At 33.9% G+C, this 22,050-nt stretch overlaps 1 protein-coding gene across 1 annotated transcript; it reads left to right on the top strand.

Moving 5' to 3' along the window:
- Positions 1-16: 16 nt before the first annotated feature.
- LOC117330478 (interferon-related developmental regulator 1-like) lies at positions 17-17,820 on the top strand. Its single transcript, XM_033888773.1, has 12 exons — positions 17-195; positions 3,045-3,155; positions 3,269-3,347; positions 4,954-5,034; positions 5,484-5,679; positions 6,168-6,218; positions 6,446-6,624; positions 7,744-7,852; positions 8,315-8,449; positions 8,953-9,081; positions 14,784-14,876; positions 15,520-17,820. Exons 1-12 carry the CDS (start codon positions 174-176, stop codon positions 15,607-15,609), a joined length of 1,275 nt encoding a protein of 424 aa, XP_033744664.1. The 5' UTR covers positions 17-173; the 3' UTR covers positions 15,610-17,820.
- The last annotated feature ends 4,230 nt before the right edge of the window (positions 17,821-22,050 follow it).

Raw genomic sequence — 22,050 nt, 5'->3', positions numbered from 1 at the left:
TTTCTATTTTTAGCTCAGAATGTGAGAATCCATTCAGGGCCTACCATGCTGTCGAAGTTCAACGTTTCTTCTCAAACTCAAACCCCATATTATCTTTTTGATTTTCATATACGAAAATCTATGTGTTTAAAACATTTATTAGATTGTGAAATTAGAAGAAATTATCGAGAATAATGCCGAAAGGAAAGAAGAAAGGTAAGACGATTCACGACCATATGTGTCATAACAACACGTGAACTTTTTACATTCACGCATGATAACTAGGCCTATATGTAGATACGTCACCATCTCTATCTTCCCAGTATGTTGAAGATTTTGAATTGCTCGTAGATAAAGAATAGATCTACGCTAAACAAACAAACAGTAGGTTGGATAGACTTTACTGTCATTGACAACTCCCGCCTTTTTGACCAAGGCCACATGTACAGTATGTAAACTCGATCTAACGACTTTCACCTCGGATCTGCCTTTATATAGGACATTCATATAGTCTTTCATTTCTACGATTATGTATATAAATATTTAAAAACTTAACAAATGATAATAATATACATAAATAATATTTAAATTTCTAATATAATTAGGTTTATTGATTGTATGTATATTGAACATGTATATTTGTCTATATTTGGAATAATAAAATAATTTTTGAATTGAATTATGTAACAATCTTCAAAAAGTGGAATATATTTGTCACATGGTGAACTCATAAGAATACGCAGGGATGACCGATCTAGTGAAATGAGGTTTTTTTCTGTGTCCAAAACCAATCTTATCAGAGTTAGCTAGGCTAGCCTATCATTGAGGTGAGCTAACACCAGGTCAACTGAGGTAATGCACAGATTGTTGTTGACCACTTCGTTTCGTGAAGGCATATTCTAATAATATTCAATGGGATAATTCCTCTACAAAATTTCAAGAAAAGAAGTCGAGGAGCTCATTTGGAAGGTGGAGAATCAATAACAAGGAGGTCCAGAAGCTGATAGCTTAAAAAGACCGACGACTGATATAACTGATATAAAAGCACAGGTTAGCAACGATTATATGGCATAAGAAAAAAATCTAATGATAAAAATTAAAAAAAAAACGTTTGTGCACATGTTAACTGAAATAATAAAACCAATATTTTTTTCTTTCTTTGACCGGTGCTCCAGATAAGGAGTGTACAAGCGTAATTTACAGCCTTGTAATTAGAAAAAAACTCACTAGAAAAAAATGGAAACGTACCCAAAACTCTCATGAATGTAGCATTACGCCTAAGATTTTGATGCAAGAACTTAAAAGCTCCTGTACATGTGACAATTAATTAACATAGCATAGTAATGTGTTCATGATGCGGGAGATATTTTTATCGACTGACAATGCCCAGCGTAACTCTATGTATGCTTCAAGGCTTTTTCCAAGCGCTCTTTGTTGCTCTAGTCTGACCGCGAGTGCTTCTAAGCACTCCATTGACTCAGATCACTAATGACATATGGCGTGCTGTGTGAATGGCAAGAAGCTTAAAATAGTGTCTGCTGACAGTATATGAAAGTATTTTTTAAAACTAAATCATCTGTCAATGAAAGCCAGAACACTGTCAAAGGTATTATAGACAAAATTATTAACAATTTTTAAAAGTAAACATGTTATATTCTTTCAACAACCTCAAAAGCGTTGAGCCATTCATTTCTGTATCTGGAATGTTTGAATGGAGCTCACGCACAGATCATATTTTGTAAAGTAGGCAAGGATAGAAAACAAGTAGATTGTTTTGTTGTTTATTTTAAGTATGCGTACAACAATCTCAGATGTATCTTAGATTACTCCCTGTCCTTCATCAGAGGCAGCCCATCACTCCCTGATCTAAAAAGTTATCTGGTGCACTGTTTGACAAATAATAATGTTCATAAGGGTGTGCAGACTGTAGAGGATGGCTAAAGTTTTAGAGTCAAAGTGACATTTACTTATAAGATTCAGAGATAAAATATGAAGGGAAGATCTGAAGTCAAATAATTTAAATTGATATCCTTACTTTTTTGGTTGCTGGAACATGTTCAGTAATATTTCTCCCAGTCAAGAATATGGAAGATATAAACACTCCATGGCATTCAAACCATTGTCAATCTGCCAAGCTTATGTAGGGAATCATCTCAATATATTGGATCTGCTTAGTATAGAAAACTGAATGAGAGCTGATGGAACTTACTAGATCACTGAAAAAGCAATGAACAATCGGCATAAAATGGGTATTTTGCTGAGGTATATTTATGTCAAAATAATGTCAAACTGATGTTAGCCCAGAACATGTAAGCTTTACACATGTAACAGATTCATCATAATCATGTAAACAAAAGCAATTTTAATAAGGACACATACACAATATGCTATTACAATGATGTCTTCTGCACCCACAACCAGTTTGTATATTACACACAATGTATGAGTATATTACACACAATGTATGAATTGATTCAGAGAACTTTGTTAATTTTTTTTATTTATGTATTAGTTCAGTTGACGTCTGATCAACAAACACTGAGAAAGGCTATTTTTCACACTGTGATGTTTCAGGAGGGAAGGGAAGAGTGTCCCAGCCATTTCTTACTATTTTTATTACTGTAATGTTTTAGGAAGGAAGGGAAGTGTCCCAGCCATTGCTTACTATCTTTAATTTCTTACTGTAATGTTTTAGGAGGGAAGGGAAGAGTGTCCCAGCCATTTCTTACTATTTTTATTACTGTAATGTTTTAGGAGGGAAGGGAAGAGTGTCCCAGCCATTTCTTACTATCTTTAATTTCTTACTGTAATGTTTTAGGAGGGAAGGGAAGAGTCCCAGCCATTGCTTACTATCTTTAATTTCTTACTGTGATGTTTTAGGAGGGAAGGGAAGAGTGTCCCAGCCATTTCTTACTATTTTTATTACTGTAATGTTTTAGGAGGGAAGGGAAGAGTGTCCCAGCCATTTCTTACTATCTTTAATTTCTTACTGTAATGTTTTAGGAGGGAAGGGAAGAGTCCCAGCCATTGCTTACTATCTTTAATTTCTTACTGTGATGTTTTAGGAGGGAAGGGAAGAGTGTCCCAGCCACCAAGTGATGAGGAATATGATACTGCTGATAATGTCAGTACAGTCAGTGTCCAGTCAGAGGAACACAACAGTATTCCAGAAGAAGGTACCATTTCATCTCATTCTATTTTGATATTTGTTATGTTCTTTTTTATTGTCCGCTCATTCTATTCTATTGTTAATGTGCCTTAATTTGTTAATCATGTTTTATTCATTTAGATGGTGTGGATGAAGCAAGTGCTCAAGAAAACTTTGAAGATAAGCTGAAGGAATGTATAGAAGGAATTCTACAGAAAAGGTACAAATTTCATTGCTATTTTTGTATTCCAGTGATATTAATATGTTTATGATTATTTGCTGTGACTGAAACATAAATGTGTGCCTCGCTGCTCCAGATAACAAACATGCATGAATTTATATTTACAAACATACTTTTATAGTTACTAGTAATACAACAAAAAACTGAACTCGGGCCAGTCAGGGTAATTTACATAAACAAAAACCAGATGATTGCATCAGTTCTAAGTCCAATTTTCAGCTGGTTAGAATACATGTAATTAAAGTCACAGAGACGCTTGTTTAGTAATGTTGCCAGTGTCAAGCATTTTCTTGATCATGAGTATAAAATATTACCTTTCATAGCAGCAATTGTTAGCCTATCGTTAGCCTATGCAGGGATTTAGGGAGGGCTTTTCCAGTAAAGAATATCTGCCAAAACCACACATTGATAAAATAATTAAAAAGGTGTTAAAACAATTTTTAAGGAAAAGACGGGAATACCATATTATCATATCTGCATAGGGCAGGGATGTTCCTGTATGCATTTTCCCAATGATTGAAGATATCAGAAAGTCAAGTCCAGTACAATATACACAAAAATGGACAATGTAGAGCTTTGATAGCTGTACATGTATGAATCCATCTGAAATAGCAAAGTTCAGTTATGTGTCAAAAATATTGGGATTTGATAAAAGAAGTCTCAACTCGAGAAAGATTTTACCAGTTTGTTATCACAAAAGACACAAAAATAAATGTACCTGTATGTATTCTTTTTAAAAATTTTGATGCTTCTGAAATATGAAAATAGTCTATCTAAATGTATGCTATAATATTCGTAGTCTACAATGTCAAAGAAACCTTATTTTATGTCACCTTTCTTCAAATAACTCCAACATCTTCAAAAATATAGTTTTATAAAGCCATTTCATAATATGCTAATACGGCAGACACCTGATGAGTGACCTATATTAATTGGAAGATGTCATGTTTTAACCTTTTATGTTCAAACAATTTTACTCTCGTGCAACTCCATCTGAGAAGATACATGGGTATAAATTCCTGTCTGTGTTGAAATATATACATGAACACAGTTTGAGCATATGTTTCATGCTATGAGACACCATCATTGAGATAATCTGGTCAGCAGGGATCATTTTGGAGGGGGCCATTGGCCAATAATTTTCCTGAATGACCCACAGGATTCAGAAAAATCCTTAAATTTTTTTATACATGGCCCATAAATTATATAACAAATAGTTCTTTTCCTTGAAAATGATCCATCCATTTGGTAACCCAAAATAATCCCTGGGTTTAGTATTCAAAGGTCTGGGCAGTTTGAAATTTACCTGGTAGATAAAAATTGTTGAACCAAATTACATTAAAAAATATCCCCGACAAGATCTTTGCTTCATTCTCAGTTGGGTAGCTTGACAGTAAAACTTAGGTGGTTGTGGCCTCCCAACCCTCATATGATGAAATCTAAAATAATTGTAATAATTATGTGATTAGTTGTTCACGGTATACCTGGCTAAATGACACCATTGTTGAAACACTTACCTGATAGATGTCTGGCAATAAAAATAAACAGATCAACAATCAAGACATTTTTACCTTTAATTTTTCAGTGCACAAGGGAGAAAATCCTGTCTGGAGGGGTTGACAAAAGCATTAAGTAAAAAATGCATTTCAGAATTCCTTCTTGACAGGTAATGTATATAAGGACAGAGATTGGATTTAAAAAAAAATCAAACTGAGAAAATATGTGAAATTGGTTTAGTATTCTCTGGAGAAAAATGCCTTTAAAAATTAATTCCCAAATACAACACAAATTGACACTGATTCCAGTTGGATATGTAAAAGGTATCAACATCATATTATATTCTGTTACCTCCACTGTAATTGTTGGCATAGTTCTATCTTTTTTCTGCCTCTTAATTACTCTTTCCTTTTGGAGGAGTCATTCTCATATTTTGATAATTTGTATTGCAATATAGTGGTCCATCAACAGTGGCTATACCTATTAGGGGTAGGAGGCCTAAAGGAGCCTAGGGCTATGAGAAATATATTTGAAAGTCGATGGAATTCTAGGAAATTGCCATTCATTCAGTAAGTGTCCTGCTGATAACTAGATATTTTTGTATATCGTCACCCACAGGAAGATGACAGTGAGTGACTGCCTGGTGAGATGTATAAAGAAGGGAAGAGGTGATGAGCAGGCTCTCGCTGCACGATGTCTGAGCTTGATGTGTATCCAGCTGGGTCTTGACATCGAGGATGAGATTAAGGCACTGAAGCCTCAGCTGATGGCCACCATGACTGATAACAGTGCTGCGGTAAAGGGGAGATCTGAGGTAAGGTCACTCACTTAATGAAAAAAATAGTTTCAACCATAGTTTTAATTTATATATTCATCAAAGAGTGGGATTTGCTTACCTGCTAACAATTACAGAAACATAATCAAAGCAGGGATATTATTCCATGATTTCTTATACGTGTACACTTAACTGTATCTTTAAAATTTTTACAGTTTACAGTGCCTGAAATTTATTGTGTACAAATGATACAAATGATACAGGGCAGGGTGAAGAATTTTGGGCTTACAAGAGTCATGTATTGGTGGCTGAATTTGCAGTTTAAACATACCTGTGTTAATATAAAGATTGTATGTAGAAATAGTAGGGGAAAAAAAAGAGATACAAGGCAGAAATAGTTTTAAATATTTGACTGTCGCATTACTGATAATTTTGAATGATTTGTTGTATTTGTGATACACATATGTTTAATTTTTATATTTTCAGAAATAAAGAGTTCTTGATTTTAATACTTCTTTTTATTGCAGTGTGCACTGACTCTGGGACTTTGTCATTTTCTTGCCTGCAGTGACATAGATGTATGTATGAGTATTTAACAAAAATTGGAAATTAATAAAGTCACTTTCATGGCCTTGTCATATATAATGAAATGAATTACGGATACTAGTAGTGTGTGCTCCATTCTTAATGTGCTGATCTGCTACAAAAAAACATCAAGTAAATAAATACATATCAGAAATTAAAGAAAAAATTAAAATGTTTATTTGCGTCCTTTTATTTAACTAAATACCCATCATTGTTGTAGGATGTTATGAAGACAATGGATGCGTTAGAGGGAATTTTCAAACTGTCGTACAGGAAGGGAGATAAGAGCATCCCCAACATTAATCCTGAGGTGTGTCGTCTACATGCTGCAGCTCTTAGTTCCTGGAGTCTGCTATTGTCCATTGCTCCATCGTTTCTAGTCAACAAACTTGTTGAAAGGTACACTTACCATACACAGGTTAACTACATATAAAAGTGAGATTTTAAGAACCACAGGTTTAATGTACAGATATGATACTGTGGAATCTAGTTAATATTGGGTTTTGGCATCTAATGCTCAATTTTGATGGGTTTTTTTTTTTTTTTTGCGCAAAATTAAAAACATCTAAAAACCTGTAGCACGGCCATAACAAAAACTTTGTTTTTTTCATTAGTTCTTTTTAACTCTTTCCGTACTTTGTGTCCTTTCCGGATTCCGTACCGGAAGTAGTTATTAGCCTCGCCCCCAGAAGTTTAAACAAAATGGCAGACTACGTGCGTTATTGATGTGTTGTTTTTTTTCATAAAGAAACACAAAGGTTAGTGTGATCTTTGTACATAATTAAGAAATATTTAACTAAATAAGATGTAGATGTCAGATTGAACAATCTGAAACGTCCTAGACAGTGATATCTAAAATGTAAATGTAGCAAGCCGCCATATTGTTTACATTAACAACATAGAGAAAATATCACCTATTCCTCTAACGGAAAAACACTTAACCCAAACGAAATAAAAACGAATATGTCATCATTATCTACAATTAAATAAATAAAGTTTGTTTATGACCGTCCCTAGCATTAAAGTGACTATAACTATTGATTTTATCCTCATTAAACCATGCTTTCTTCATTTAAATAATGAAATAGATTTAAGATATTGCAAGGCCTGAGCCTGTACTGTTAAAAATGTTCTAAACCTATGTTAAGACATGTTTACGTGTATTAAAGTACTGTTTGCCTTGGTTTTAATGATGTTTATAAAGAATGCAACATGGAGAAAGCTGAATGGAGTGATGAGTTTACACAGTGTTGTGATTATGAGCGACAATATAGGCATTCCTTGTAGGACCTACCAAATTGTAATGTTATTGTTTTGCACTGCTATGAGTATTTTCACAAAACACAGTAACAGACACTGGTAATTTTCAATTCTAAATTAGTATAGCCTGATTTGTATTACTACATGTGAAGAAAGGTAAAATATGCCTGTAACACAATGGAGTTGTCACCCTTGCTTCATTGTTAGGACTCAAGTTCCCACAATATCTCATGAACCCTATCTTTTATTACTTCACAGTCATATAGGAAAGCTGCCTGACCTACTACTGAGTAAAGATGTAGAACTTAGGATAACTGCAGGAGAAACCATTGCTCTTATGTATGAGCTGGCAAGAGAAGAAGACGATGTATGTTAAAAATATATACATGTATAATAAAGTATATTAAATGTGATATATTGACGAGTTAAAGCATCTAAAATTGTAGTAAAAATATCTCTGTAAAATTAAGTATTTTTATAAATTACAAAAAACACGTATTTTGTGTGAGATATTTACAGTACACAGCCTAAACCAGACTGCCTTATTCAGACTTTTATCTAAACTCATGAAAAAAAGGTGTAATACTCAATAATTTATATACTGGGTTAATCCCAAAGTTTGGTGTTCAGATAGAAGGTTAGGTTTCAATTTTATACATGGGGACTTGCATTTGTATATTATCTATCATATCTTACAATGAATTTATATGTCAGTCAGAGGATAATTTTACATAAGCAAGAAAAAAGAAGTTAAAATTATTACGTATTCACTTTCCATTGGATTCATTGGTAGCATCAGTTTCTGCAACAATATGATATTGTATTTTAGGAATATGAAGGTGATGATATTGACACTTTGATTGACACACTGAAGACTCTCGCCACTGACTCGCAGAAATATAGGGCCAAGAAAGAGAGACGTCAACAGCGCTCTAGCTTTAGAGATATTCTCCGAACTGTGGAGGTAGGATGCTTTTAGCATACCATGGATTTTTGATAGAATGTCATATATTCATGTTTTTTGTATGTATATCATTGTATCTTTACTCTGTTATCCTGTCTGATATCGACAACGTATTTAGTTTTCTTTATTTTGTAAGCATCATTGCATCTTTACTCTGTTATCCTGTCTGATATCGACAATGTATTTAGTTTTCTTTATTTTGTAAGCATTATTGCATCTTTACTCTGTTACCCTGTCTGCTATCGACATGCTTGTTGTTTTCTATATTAACCCTGGTTGCACACATGTGTGTGGTTCAGAGTGTAATAAAGAATTGTAATAATGCTGATTTCCAACATCTTGATCCTGGTGACTGGGTTTCTTTTAAATATGGTAAGTTCATGTGATAACCAAGAAATCAGGTGAATATCTAGTGAAAACATATTTGTGGTATTTCTTGAATACATTTGTGTTGAAAATTTGTTACAACTTGCTGAGTGTTAGTGTGAACTCGATGGTTACAGGTTGGAGACTCGCCAGAAAATTGTGTGAAATTTGGGAAGGAAAACTTTGTGATTGACTCCTGGGTAAAACAAAACCAATATGATGCTCTGTGCTTGGCACTTACTTCGGGAATCTACCAACACCTACAGGTAAACAGTTCTGAATATTTAACAAAATAATGCTTTACTCCTTCACCATACTAGTTGGGCGACACCTGAAGGATGTCACAGAAAGAATGAAGCGTAGTGAGGGGCGATAACTCTGTTTCAGCAGTTTTCATAAAAAAAATCGCTCAATATCTAAATTTCAACCAATGAGAAGACTGTGTTAAAGGTTGGGCCGCGGGGCCGAGTGGTTAAGGTGTCCCAACATTTTATCACTAGCTGTCCATCTCAGGGATGCGAGTTCGAAACCGACGTTGGGCAGTTACCTGGTACTGACCGTAGGTCAGTGGTTTTCCTCCGGGTACTCCAGCTTTCCTCCACCACCAAAACCAACACGTCCTTACAAATATTGTAAATGACCCTGACTTTTAATAGGACGTTAAACAAAAATAAGTAAAACTGTCTTATTGCCAAGGAAATGAAACCCATGAAGTTGAATTTGCTGTCCCATAATACCCCTATTTCATTGAAATCAGACAATATCTAAATTTGGACCAATCAGAGGCCAGGAAATGGCGACCATTTTGGTAAAATGTGAAAATGAGGTGACCAGAGGGACCAGTGTCCCATGATGTACCTACATATCAAATTTCATCAAAATTGGACAATATCTTATTTTGGACCAATCAGAGGCTGGGAAATAGCAGTCATTCTGTTTAAAAAAAGTTAAAGTGAGGTTACAAGAGTAACCGGTGTCCAATGATGTACCTATATACTGTACCAAATTTCATTGCAATCAGACAATATCTAAATTTGGACAAATTTCCTCGAAAAAGATAGGATTAACTCTTTCAGATAGGAATATCCAAGATTTTATGGGAATTGGCTCGCCCCAATATTAATCTTGGAGAAAATTGTTAATAAATCACACTTGCACGAGGAAAATCCCATTTTTGTATGAATTCCCCAGTGGAACACAATGATACAAATGAGAGAAGGAAAATTGTTTGTTTGTTTGACATAGCCATTTCTTTAAATTGATATTTCGAGACTTTCCCCATAGTTTAAAGTCAGTATCAGTGTCTTTGTCAGTGGTCCGTGTCGAGCAAATTGGGAGATTACCAGGTATCTATTTTTTTTATTCGAAAATTTTGCAACTTCTTCAGTAGTGTTGGGAATCACTAATAAGTTCATGATCAATCATCATCATATCGATAATTGATCGATCATGAATAGAACTTTAGGGAAATATCTACAAAAGCATTAATATGAATTGTACATTATAATTACCCAGGTAATTTTATATCAAGAACAGGTGAGCAAGTTATCTCCCTTTTTCTATCACGGATGAAAATTAGGTAATTAGCAAGTTTTAAATTGTCTTATGTGAATTTGAACAATAATTCATGTAAAGGAAGCTTAACCATGCATAATAAAACATGTTTTTATTTTTAAATACCTTTTTTTAACCTTTTATCAGGTAGCAGTGTACACCAGTTTGCCAAGTTTCTGAAAATTAAGTGGCAATTATCTCTTACTCTTATATATATTTGCTTTGTTAGCTTTGTTTATCACCCTTTGAATAGCCAGCTAAGTCAGTTTGAGGCAGGGTCTCCTTGTAGAAGTTAGTGACTACCTCTGAACAACATGCAGGAGACCTGTCTGTCCACATGCCATCCAGGAAATGGTGCAATAATTTATGAAAATGAAGCTTACCAAGCAAAATAAATAATATTTTCTTTTCAAATAAATGATTTAAACTTCTTGTAAGGTAGCAGTGTAGACCAGCTTGTCCGGTTTCTGAAAAATAAGTAGCATCTTTAAGTCTGAGGCTGGGTCTCCTTGTAGTAGTTGGTGACTACCTGACTGAACAACATATAAGAGGCCCATTGCATGCCATCCAGAGCAATAAGGGTAAAATGGTTCTGCCCAAAGACACAACCACGACAGCACATACCGGCCTGATTGTCAGCTTCCCTTTTCTTCTGCAGGATAACTGTTCAAACTTTTCTATACTTCTTCTATATATATAATACTAATAAACTTTGTGTATTTGGTTTAACGTCCTATTAACAGCCAAGTTCATTTGAGGACGTGCCAGGTTTAGAGGTGGAGGAAAGCCGGAGTACCAGGAGAAACACTACCGGCCTACGATCAGTACCAGTTAACTTCCCCACGTAGGTTTCGAACTAGCAACCCAGAGGTGGAGGGCTAGTGATAAAGTGTCATGACATATCTTAACCACTCGGCCCCTCAATAATAAATAATTAATAAACTATCTTACAGTAAAAATTGTGGAAAATTTGTTTCTTAATATCTAAATGGCTTGAAATTGAGAGAATAGTTCTACTAAATGAAATGAAAACCATATTTCATACAAAGTCTCAAAAACATTTTAATGAAGTTTTTTTTTAAGTAGAACATAGAGGGTAATTACTTGCGGTCTAAGGCTTGCAATTACAGTAACTGTTTAAAACTTTTTAATTCTTATTTGTCACAGTTGCTATTGTAAAAGATGTGATAATTAAAGAAAATGGTTTCATCCCAATATCAAAATATTTGATATTGAGAGACTAGTTCTACAATATGAAATTAAAATCAGATTTTATGTAAAGTTTCAAAATTCTGAATTTGTTTCTTCAGTAGAATATAGAGGGAAATTAAGTGCGGTCTTTGGCCAACAATTTAGAACACCCCTCCTAATGTAAATATATGCATATGGTGGTGTTGGCCTAAAAAAAGAAACATATAAACTATTTACATGTACACTAGTCCCTGTGTTACAGTATTTTACCTGTGTGGAGATGACATTATGAAGAAGACTATTTTGTAGAATGGTTATAAATTAAAATCCTGGTCATTGTTTGAATTTGTCGAATAATTTTCTATAATACCTTTATATAATTAAAGTTTAGATTCAAAAGATTTTACTAATTGCTACCTGTGTGCAGATGAAATTTGGGAGAAAAACTATTTTGTAAAATAGTGATAACAAAATATTGGTAATTCTTTAATTTTGAGAAGTAGTTTTCTATAATACCTTTTGTAATAAGTTGAAACAGATTAAAAATTCAAAAGATAAAACAAAAATACAACATGGTCCCACACCCTAAATTAGTTAATTAAATTAATGTGATAAAACAATTGACATAATTTTAGTAAAATTTTGTCAGAACAGGTTTCTCGCACATGGTTTTCTTTGGCACATGTACATGTAAGCAAAGAGTTGAAATATGTTGATATGGAATTGATAATAAAGCAACTTATAGATATTTGAAAATTGACTAATTCATGAAATTTCAAAGTCAACTATTTTGTAAAATTGTGATAGCTAAAACCTGGTAGCTCTTTGATTTTGTCAAATAATTTTCCATCTTATACTTTTTTTTGTAATAAGTTAAGAAATTAATTTAATTTTAAAAGATAAAAAAAAAAAATGCATGACACCCAAAGCAACATAATTTTACTTAATGCAACATAATAATTGACAATATTTTAGCTTAAATTTGTCAGAACAGCTTTCTTGCATATTGTTTTCTTTGGTGCATAAAAGTGAAGGGTTTAAATATATTTGAAAACTTATTTCATATATTTATTAATGCAAAAGATGATATAATTTGACACTGTCCTAAGAACCATCTCAATAAAGGGCAGGTCAGAGACTTTAATTTCAAAATTTAAAGCATTAGAATATAAATATTTCATTAGAAATTTGAAAAAAAAACTTATATTACTGAAAAAGAATTGTTCAATATACCAGAGACATATATACATGTCTCTGAATATACTGCTAGTGTGTACTGAAGTACGTGTACAGTAGTTCCTTGAAAGTTCGTGTCATCGTAAGCTAATATGTATGAGATATGATTCTCGAAACGTCGTTGCTCCTCAACATAAACAAATATCAGCTGATCAAGACATCAAAGCATCAACTAACGACACAGTAATTTCATTAAACAAACAAACAATAAAAATTAAATATTACATATTTAAACGTCGCCTGTCTCTAAAACGTTAATGAACACGTAACATTTACACTAGGCCTACTGCCAGTACTGGAAGCCTACGACTCGGTAGGCTACGAGTTTAGATTTGTTATCGAAAAGAATTGAACGCTGGTCTGGGTTGACGATGAATACTGATCCTGGAAAGCAACAAATATGGTCATAGTAGAACAACTATAATCTCCAATGTCACTTTTAATATGACATAATATTAAAAAGTCCTGGTCCTGACGGGAAAATGTAATACAACTCACTTAGAATGCAGCTGAAGCCTGGGGTTAAACGAGTAAGCGGCGTGAAGTCCCCGGTGTTGTTCCATCCGGAACTCCTCGGAGAATCATTTCAGCGATAATACCCGATGAGTTCAGGATGGCGTTATCTATAGTTGTCCTTTATATATGCGGTCAAGCCGACCAAACCAAGTGTGTTAATAATTTCTATTAAATATAAACTTCATACGTCAATTTTAACGGACCTGTTGATGTTAATGCAGGCTTTAAAACACATCATCAAGATGACTCGCGCAAAACAAATATAAAACCAGTTGATTCGTAATGAATGTAATGCTGATAACTATGTATGCCGATCCGGTCCATCTGTTCTACCGTGCTAAACGGAAAGGAAACACCCGGTCTTGCGTCATCAAAACAGGCAGGAAAATACCCCAGTCGAATGGAAAAATACTGAGAAGGTCGAAAAAATAGGCCATTTTCAAAACAATCTTGTAACCGTTCTGCTAAAGATATCGAAAAACTAAACACACTGTTTTCTTCAGGAAACATTTATCTCTTTGTATGTGCATTGTATATATCCCTGGATTTTTTTCTGAATTTTGAGGGTGATTTAAACAGAACCTCTTAGTCAAAGTGACGATTTTGGCATGTTTGACCCAAAATATCACATAAATACGAATTTCCACAGGGATACCAGATACATCCAGACCTAGATCGAGCCGAGTTTTACAATGGTTCAACAGCCCATCAAAATTGTATGTGCCATTTTTTCCGCTCCCAAATCGCTACAATAGCCGGCAAAAATCGCGAATTAGCTCATACTATCATTACGTTCCGTAAGGAACGATAACTCTAATGAGTTATCGCCCCCTCACTACACTTCATTCTTTACTTTTAATAATTTGCGCCTGATTTCACTTTAACCTCACTTTACAGGGCTTTTTCTGCTGGCTTTTTGGGATTGTCAATGAGCCCGGTTCCCAATTGAAATTATTTCATATTTAAGCCAAATTCCCAAAATTTGCAGTTTACTCCTGAAAAATCTTTCCCAATTCACCAACAGTTTTCCCAAAATGAGACAAGAAGGCCCCTTCCCAAACCAGTGAGAAAAAACCATGCTTTAATAATTTACTGTACATGGTTTTAACTGTCAAAGTTAATCCAAAAATGTTAAGTAAGGTGTTAGCTTTCTGCTTAACTGTTAGTTTTTACAGAGCTTTCTGCTTAACTGTTAGTTTTTACAGAATCTAATTCAGAAAAAAGAATTAAATATATTTCTAGTATTGTACAGTGGATTGTAAATAGAACTTGTTTACTTTTTTTTGTATTTTTGCTACATGAGATGTAAAAATTAAAGAAAAAACCCAGAAAATATTCAAGTGCATTTTTCAAAAAGTTTGATACCATTAAAGTCTGCCCATAATAAATTAGAAACACTTTTATAAGTATGGAAAGCACAGGAATTACTTAAACTTTTGTCAAAAACATTAAAACTGCTTTTTTGTTTCAGGATAATGTCCTAGTACGAGAAGTGTTTGGCCTAGGTGACCCTCTCCTCCCCTCTGCTCCTGGTTCTTCATCTAAACCAACCAAGTGGGAAAGGGTAAGAATTTCACACAACACCAACTGTCAGACTAATATATAGGGTTATTGCTACTTGATCATTTCAGTTTAAGCTCACCTGCCCGAAGGACAAGAGAGCTTATGCCGTGGTGTGGTATCCATCGTTAACTTTTTCCTTTCAACAACTACTTCTCAGTTACCATTAGACTTGATGTTGATCTTGTTCAAATTTATGACCTTGGCCTTCATTCAAGGTCACAGGGGTCAAATAGGATAAAATCTTAAAGGCAATGATTTCTTCAGAGCTAAGAGACTTGAGACCTGATATTAGGTGAATAGCATGCTGGAATGAATGGATAGAAAGTATATTGACATGCATAAACCTAGCCTACTCTTATATTTCAATAAAGTGGTTATCGGCTTAGTATCTGCAGAAATGACCTAGATCAACTTCAAAGTTGCTGTAGAATCTGGAGATCGATTTTTGCATTCTTAAATGCTATTTTCAGAGAGGGAGTTTGTAAAGATTGTATTACTAGTTAAGATATAATTTTTATAATAGGGAAGAGTACAGATCTTGCTGAAGTTTTCATTCAAAAACTGTTTTAAATGTACATTGAAATGCATGATACAATATTAGAGAGAGGTAGGTGTGTAAATAAATTTAATTATTTCTTTTCCAGACCCATTACAATGCTGCTGTTTTTAAGGCCAGGACTAAAGTGCGGTCCAAACACAGAGACAAGCGAACTGTGATGATAAGTGGAGATTAACTAGACATCTCTGCCATGTACGACTGTGAGACTGACTGATTATTTATGTATAAGTGTACAGACCACAATCTCATTAAAACAGTGGACCGTGCCAGCTATGGGGACATTTGATTGATATACTGCTGAACATAACAAACTCCACATTTAGTGTGATCAGCTTAGAACTTTGGGAAATAATTTGTGGAAGACCACAGTTTTTAATCAGATTGTAAATATTATAATTTTGATCATTTGTAATGAGAGAAAAGTGTGTGCAAGTGTATAGTGTTGTTATATTATAAGAGTGATTTTATGATATTTTAAAAGTGCTAAAGCAAAACTTGAGAATATTTTGAGTGTCCAACGCCGGTCAGTGCCATGTATTTATGGGAATTAGATGATTTGCTGGTTCATTCATCATTTATGTACTACGTTACTGCCCAGTGCCACATTTTGATATTTTCAACACTATTGTCTTACTAGTCTAAAGGGGGTAATACCGTCAGTAGTAATATTTATTATTAGCTCAGAGTTGAGATCAGGGGTGATATTACAACATTACTAGCTCAGAATTGAGATGAGGAGTGATATTACAACATTACTAGCTCAGAATTGAGATGAGTAATATTACAACATTACTAGCTCAGAATTGAGATGAGTAATATTACAGCATTACTAGCTCAGAGTTGAGATGAGGAGTGATATTGCAACATTACTAGCTCAGAGTTGAGATGAGGAGTGAAATTACAACGTTACTAGCTCAGAGTTGACAAGAGGTAATATTACAATGTTACTAGGAGGGGTAATATTGCATTGATAGCTCAGAGTTGAGATGAGGGGTGAAATTACAACATTACTAGCTCAGAGTTGACAAGAGGTAATATTACGATGTTACTAGGAGGGGTAATATTGCATTGATAGCTCAGAGTTGAGATGAAGAGTAATATTACGACAACATTAATACTAGCTCACTTAAGATGAGGGATCAGTTGAATCTCGGTGCCTGTGGTATAATCGTAACCAAGAGTACTGATTTCTTTACTATCAAATATTGGTTTAAATAATTTACAGACATAAGTATGATTAAATGACTGTGTTCCAGCAAAAAAATGAAAAACAGCTTAAGACAATATTTCAAAAACAAAGTCTTTTTGACTACAAATGTATTGAGATGTTAATTGTAGATGCATGGTCAGTGACAACTGAGTTGTTATTGTTGATGCTTAAAAATTGATTGCATTTACAGTGTGTGGGTGTTTTGTTGTGGAAGGTAATTTTGTGGGCTACATTACATGAAATAAGACAATATAATAACATACATGATAGAATTGAATAGACTTTTGAAGGTGGAGAAGTTATTCAAATGTCTGATTTCTATTGGGTTTTGTAATATGTTAGAAAGACACCACTTTAGATAAGGTATTTGCTTAACTACTAATCTTCAGTATTTTCAACCATGACCAAAAGCATGACAGAATTAGTTGGGCCTCTCTGTTAAGAGAAACAAGATTTACATGTATTTTTAATTAACTCTAATTCTTTGGCACTAATGGCGGTCGTTTTAGGTTGGAGATAATTCAGGACTGAGAGGAATTATTTTGAGGGACAAGACATTTTATAGCAAAAAACCCATTGTTTTTGTGCACAATTTTAAAAGCTTGTGTCGGTCCCCAAAAGTTATTTTCAGATTGTTTCAATAACAGTATTACAATGGATGGTTAATTGGGCATTCTTTACACCATATCTGGTTAATACATCTATGTATTGCCATTATTTTTTAATTTTCTTGTGATTAAACTAATGAATATTGTGTGGACTGAAGATAATATACTTTAAAGAATTTACAAAAATAGACTCCGACTTGTTTACGATGCCTATTTGTGTGCGAGTTGTAGGGAAATTCATTGTTTATGCTTTATAGAGTATCAGGTTTTTACTTAGGATTTACTATAAAGCCTATTTTATGTTAAACATGTCATATTGCTAAATCTTAGCAAGAGTAATGAAATGAAGTTTGATTTTTGATATTATATCTAATTCTCTTGACACCATCAGAATAAAACCCTGCAGGTAAGACATTACAGTTATTTAAACTTTAGGTCTATTCGTCTAAGAATATTCTTTATTGGTATGAATTCCTTTTAAAAATCAAAGTGTGTAGATATTCCTGCACAAATCTGGACTGTAACATAATGCCACAGACTTAGAAAAATAAAATAGTACTAAAATCTCTTCTAATCTTTCATTATTTTTACTTACCACGAACTGACAAGGACGTAAAGCATTTGTCCTGTCCATCCATCCATCAGTTAATTTTACTTACGAAATGGCTAGCGGGCAGCCATCTTTGATTTTGACAATTAGAAATCTTGATCGCTATTTCTTAAAAAGCACTGGAGGAATATTCCAAATTTGGATTATATTAAGAAAACAAAATTGGCCAACAGGCAGTCGTCTTGGATGTTGACAGTTTAAGTTTGTTATCGCTATTTCCCAGAAAGTTATTTCTAGACCTTTTCCTAGATTTCATATGAAAGTTTTCCTAGTTACATGTATCGGATTATTAAGATGATAGTTGGGAAAAGTAGAAAGATTCCGCCAACACTCCAGTTTCATTTTTATCGTCTCCCGCAAATTTTAATTGCAAGAACGTGAAGCTTCATCCTTTATCAGAAAACATAAGTTCCTATTGCAAATGTATACGGTTCTTTATCTTGTTGATGTATGTACCAATAAAATAAAGAATAATCTCGTTCTTTATGAATACACTAGGATCGTGTATTAACCATCATTTACTAAATCTTTTGCTGCCATGAAACAATTTGACAAAACATTTTTTTTTAATATTATTTTATTAAAATATAATCTGTAAAAAAGCAAATATAAATTTAATATGAATGATAAATCGATAACATTGAATACTTATATACTGTATTTCTGACGTTCTTAATAGTTATAATTCTCATCTTCATTCTGGTGAATCTTGGATCGGACACAAAATATGACATAAAATGATTGTGAAAAAAAAAAAAACACTTTGAAAAATATTCATGTAAGGGATGGTATAAAATGACGTGTTAGAACAATAAAGTTAAGTCTCTATCCTGGTTTTCATTCGGAGAACGTGGTATTGCCCCGATTTGACTTAGATGGATGTCACCGATGAAGACGCTCATCGTTCCGAGTCCGTATGCTCCATTCTCGTGCTTAAGCTCAACCCATCTTCTTTTAAACTCGTTTAAATAATGAAATAACGTTTTAAAGGAAAACCTTCAATTTGAAAATAATCTTCACTTGAAGTTTTTCTGAAATTTCTTCAAAATATCGAGAACAAAAAGTTAAGATATCATATTTCTTATCCAAATTATTTGAGCCTGAGCAAAACATACTTGAGCATGAGCATCGATTCATGAATATCGACCATGATCATTCTTGAATTGTTTCAAGAGTAAATACATATTTTGTTCATATTTCGCCATTGTTTTATCAATATTTAAAATCATGATTATCTTTTATCTGTTTTCTGATATTATCTGAATGAATTTATTTTAGAATTATCACAAATTAGTAGGGTTGTTTAAGACAACATAGTAGCCTACTGGTTATGATAACTCACTCCAGTTAATATTCAAGCTTGATATCAATATGGTTTATACAATTTATAACCAAAATCTATCGATTGTATCTTTCATAACCCAACTTAGTCAATACTGTATCTCTTCAATATCAAATAATGTTTTGTAAATTTTATAGCGAAGCTCTCCCTATTTACCTTCCCTACACCAGTAAAAACTTAATGAACAACAGCAATATATTTTATACAATGTGTTACATCATGCATTTTGTATTAGACTCCCATGATCATACATTCCGTAACCCACCCCAGTAAACACTCCTGTGTATTATCACTTTCCCATACATTCCCTAACCCACCCCAGTAAACACTCAATGTGTATTATTATTACTTTCCCATACATTCTGTAACCCACCCCAGTAAACACTCCATGTGTATTATCACTTTCCCATACATTCCCTAACCCACCCCAGTAAACATTCCATGTGTATTATCACTTTCCCATACATTCCCTAACCCACCCCAGGAAACACTCCATGTGTATTATCACTTTCCCATACATTCCCTAACCCACCCCAGTAAACACTCCATGTGTATTATCACTTTCCCATACATTCAGTAACCCACCCCAGTAAACACTCCATGTGTATTATCACTTTCCCATACATTCCGTAACCCACCCCAGTAAACACTCCATGTGTATTATCACTTTCCCATACATTCCGTAACCCACCCCAGTAAACACTCCATGTGTATTATCACTTTCCCATACATTCCCTAACCCACCCCAGTAAACATTCCATGTGTATTATCACTTTCCCATACATTCCCTAACCCACCCCAGGAAACACTCCATGTGTATTATCACTTTCCCATACATTCAGTAACCCACCCCAGTGAACACTCCATGTGTATTATTACTTTCCCATACATTCCGTAACCCACCCCAGTAAACACTCCATGTGTATTATCACTTTCCCATACATTCAGTAACCCACCCCAGTAAACACTCCATGTGTATTATTACTTTCCCATACATTCCGTAACCCACCCCAGTAAACAGTCCATGTGTATCACTTTCCCATACATTCAGTAACCCACCCCAGTAAACACTCCATGTGTATTATCACTTTCCCATACATTCAGTAACCCACCCCAGTAAACACTCCATGTGTAATATCACTTTCCCATACATTCAGTAACCCACCCCAGTAAACACTCCATGTGTAATATCACTTTCCCATACATTCAGTAACCCACCCCAGTGAACACTCCATGTGTAATATCACTTTCCCATACATTCCGTAACCCACCCCAGTAAACACGGAAATTCCTTGTCTCGCCGAATAAATGTTTTTTGTACATGCATATTTTTACAATAATGAATCAACAGAGATATTAATTGCTGTTAAAATAATGATTACGTGCAATTATATGTAATATAAAAATATAATATTCATTTTAAATCAATAGTCATTATGCGTACAATTGGTAGGCATGTTGAATACCGTCCATAGTTCAACCGACTTTCTTTATGAATTTGTTTTAAATCAGCCTAACAATGAATACGGGCCTGTCGACAGATAAGTCAAAATACGGTATCTGCTTCATTTAAGATGAAGACAAAATCACTGCTGCTGATTATGTAGATGTTCGGATGAAGAAGGTTAACATACTCGCTTGGGTACTTAATTACGACAATCTTAAGATAATATTATTTCATCACCCTACCACAGGCGTCTGCACATTGTAAGTATTTACAGATAAATAATTAGTCGATACTCCTACTATATCAAAGTAGGGCTAATCTTTTTTTCTATAGATATCAAACAGATGCAAACACCTGTGATCCTACTGACCATTTGGTTTGTAAATCTTACAACAGTTATCTCCCTGACACTGTATAAAATCATTTTGATATAGGATTTCAATCTTATCTAATGTATTACACGAGAGAAGCTTTAACTATCAGCCTGAAATTCACGTGTAATATATACAGACGTTACTTTCCCTCCATTTGAGACAGTTTCCAACATAAACGAGATGAACAAGTTAATTCATGATTGGCAACGCGACATGTCGTAAGATACCCCCAAACCGACTATGTCCTCACTTGGATAAGAAACGCATTGTATTATCATTCCTCCGCCCGAAAGAAAGTGTAAACTCTCTTTTACAATAACTGAGAATCATATTGATCAACTGCTGCAAATCACTATCGGTGGTCTATATGAAAGCGGTACAACTTGTTTACCGCCTAAAAGTAAACCAACGGTCGTGCGAAGGGGCATGTTGTTTAAAAGTATACAAACATGTAAACACGTATTTATATATGCCTAATATAATCAATGGAACATTCATTTCATTAAAATTACCGCGCTATATAGAAAATGTCTGTATCCCATTATACCACCGTAACAAAAACACCGTTCAATCCCTATATGGAAGGGAAATAATTAAGAGGCTACCCTCTGTATGACATAAAGCTAAATGACCATTTAATGATCTTGAACGCTTAGCAAATATTCTTATATAACATAAGTATGCTTATACAAATTGTATATTTTCGGCATGTAAACGGGACTTAAATCAATTTGAATGAAGTGGATGAAATATATGAAATGATTTATCACATTGCACACGTTGAAATTATTTTGAATGGTTACTTAAGGATTAACATCAATTATTTTTTCTGTTATACAGTCATAACAGAAAAAACTGGAGTGTACTCTAAATAAACCGCGAAGCGGTTTATGAAGAGAGTACACTCCAGTTTTTTCTGTTATGACTGTATAACAGAAAAAATAATTGATGTTAATCCTTATAATTTAATTTCGTATTATACACACCAAGATATTTCACTTTTTTTGGCGAACTCTTTTCTGTGA

The sequence above is a fragment of the Pecten maximus genome, chromosome 7, assembly GCF_902652985.1.
Source record: "Pecten maximus chromosome 7, xPecMax1.1, whole genome shotgun sequence".
Lineage (NCBI taxonomy): Eukaryota > Metazoa > Mollusca > Bivalvia > Pectinida > Pectinidae > Pecten > Pecten maximus.
This window is presented reverse-complemented; position numbering and strand designations above follow the sequence as displayed.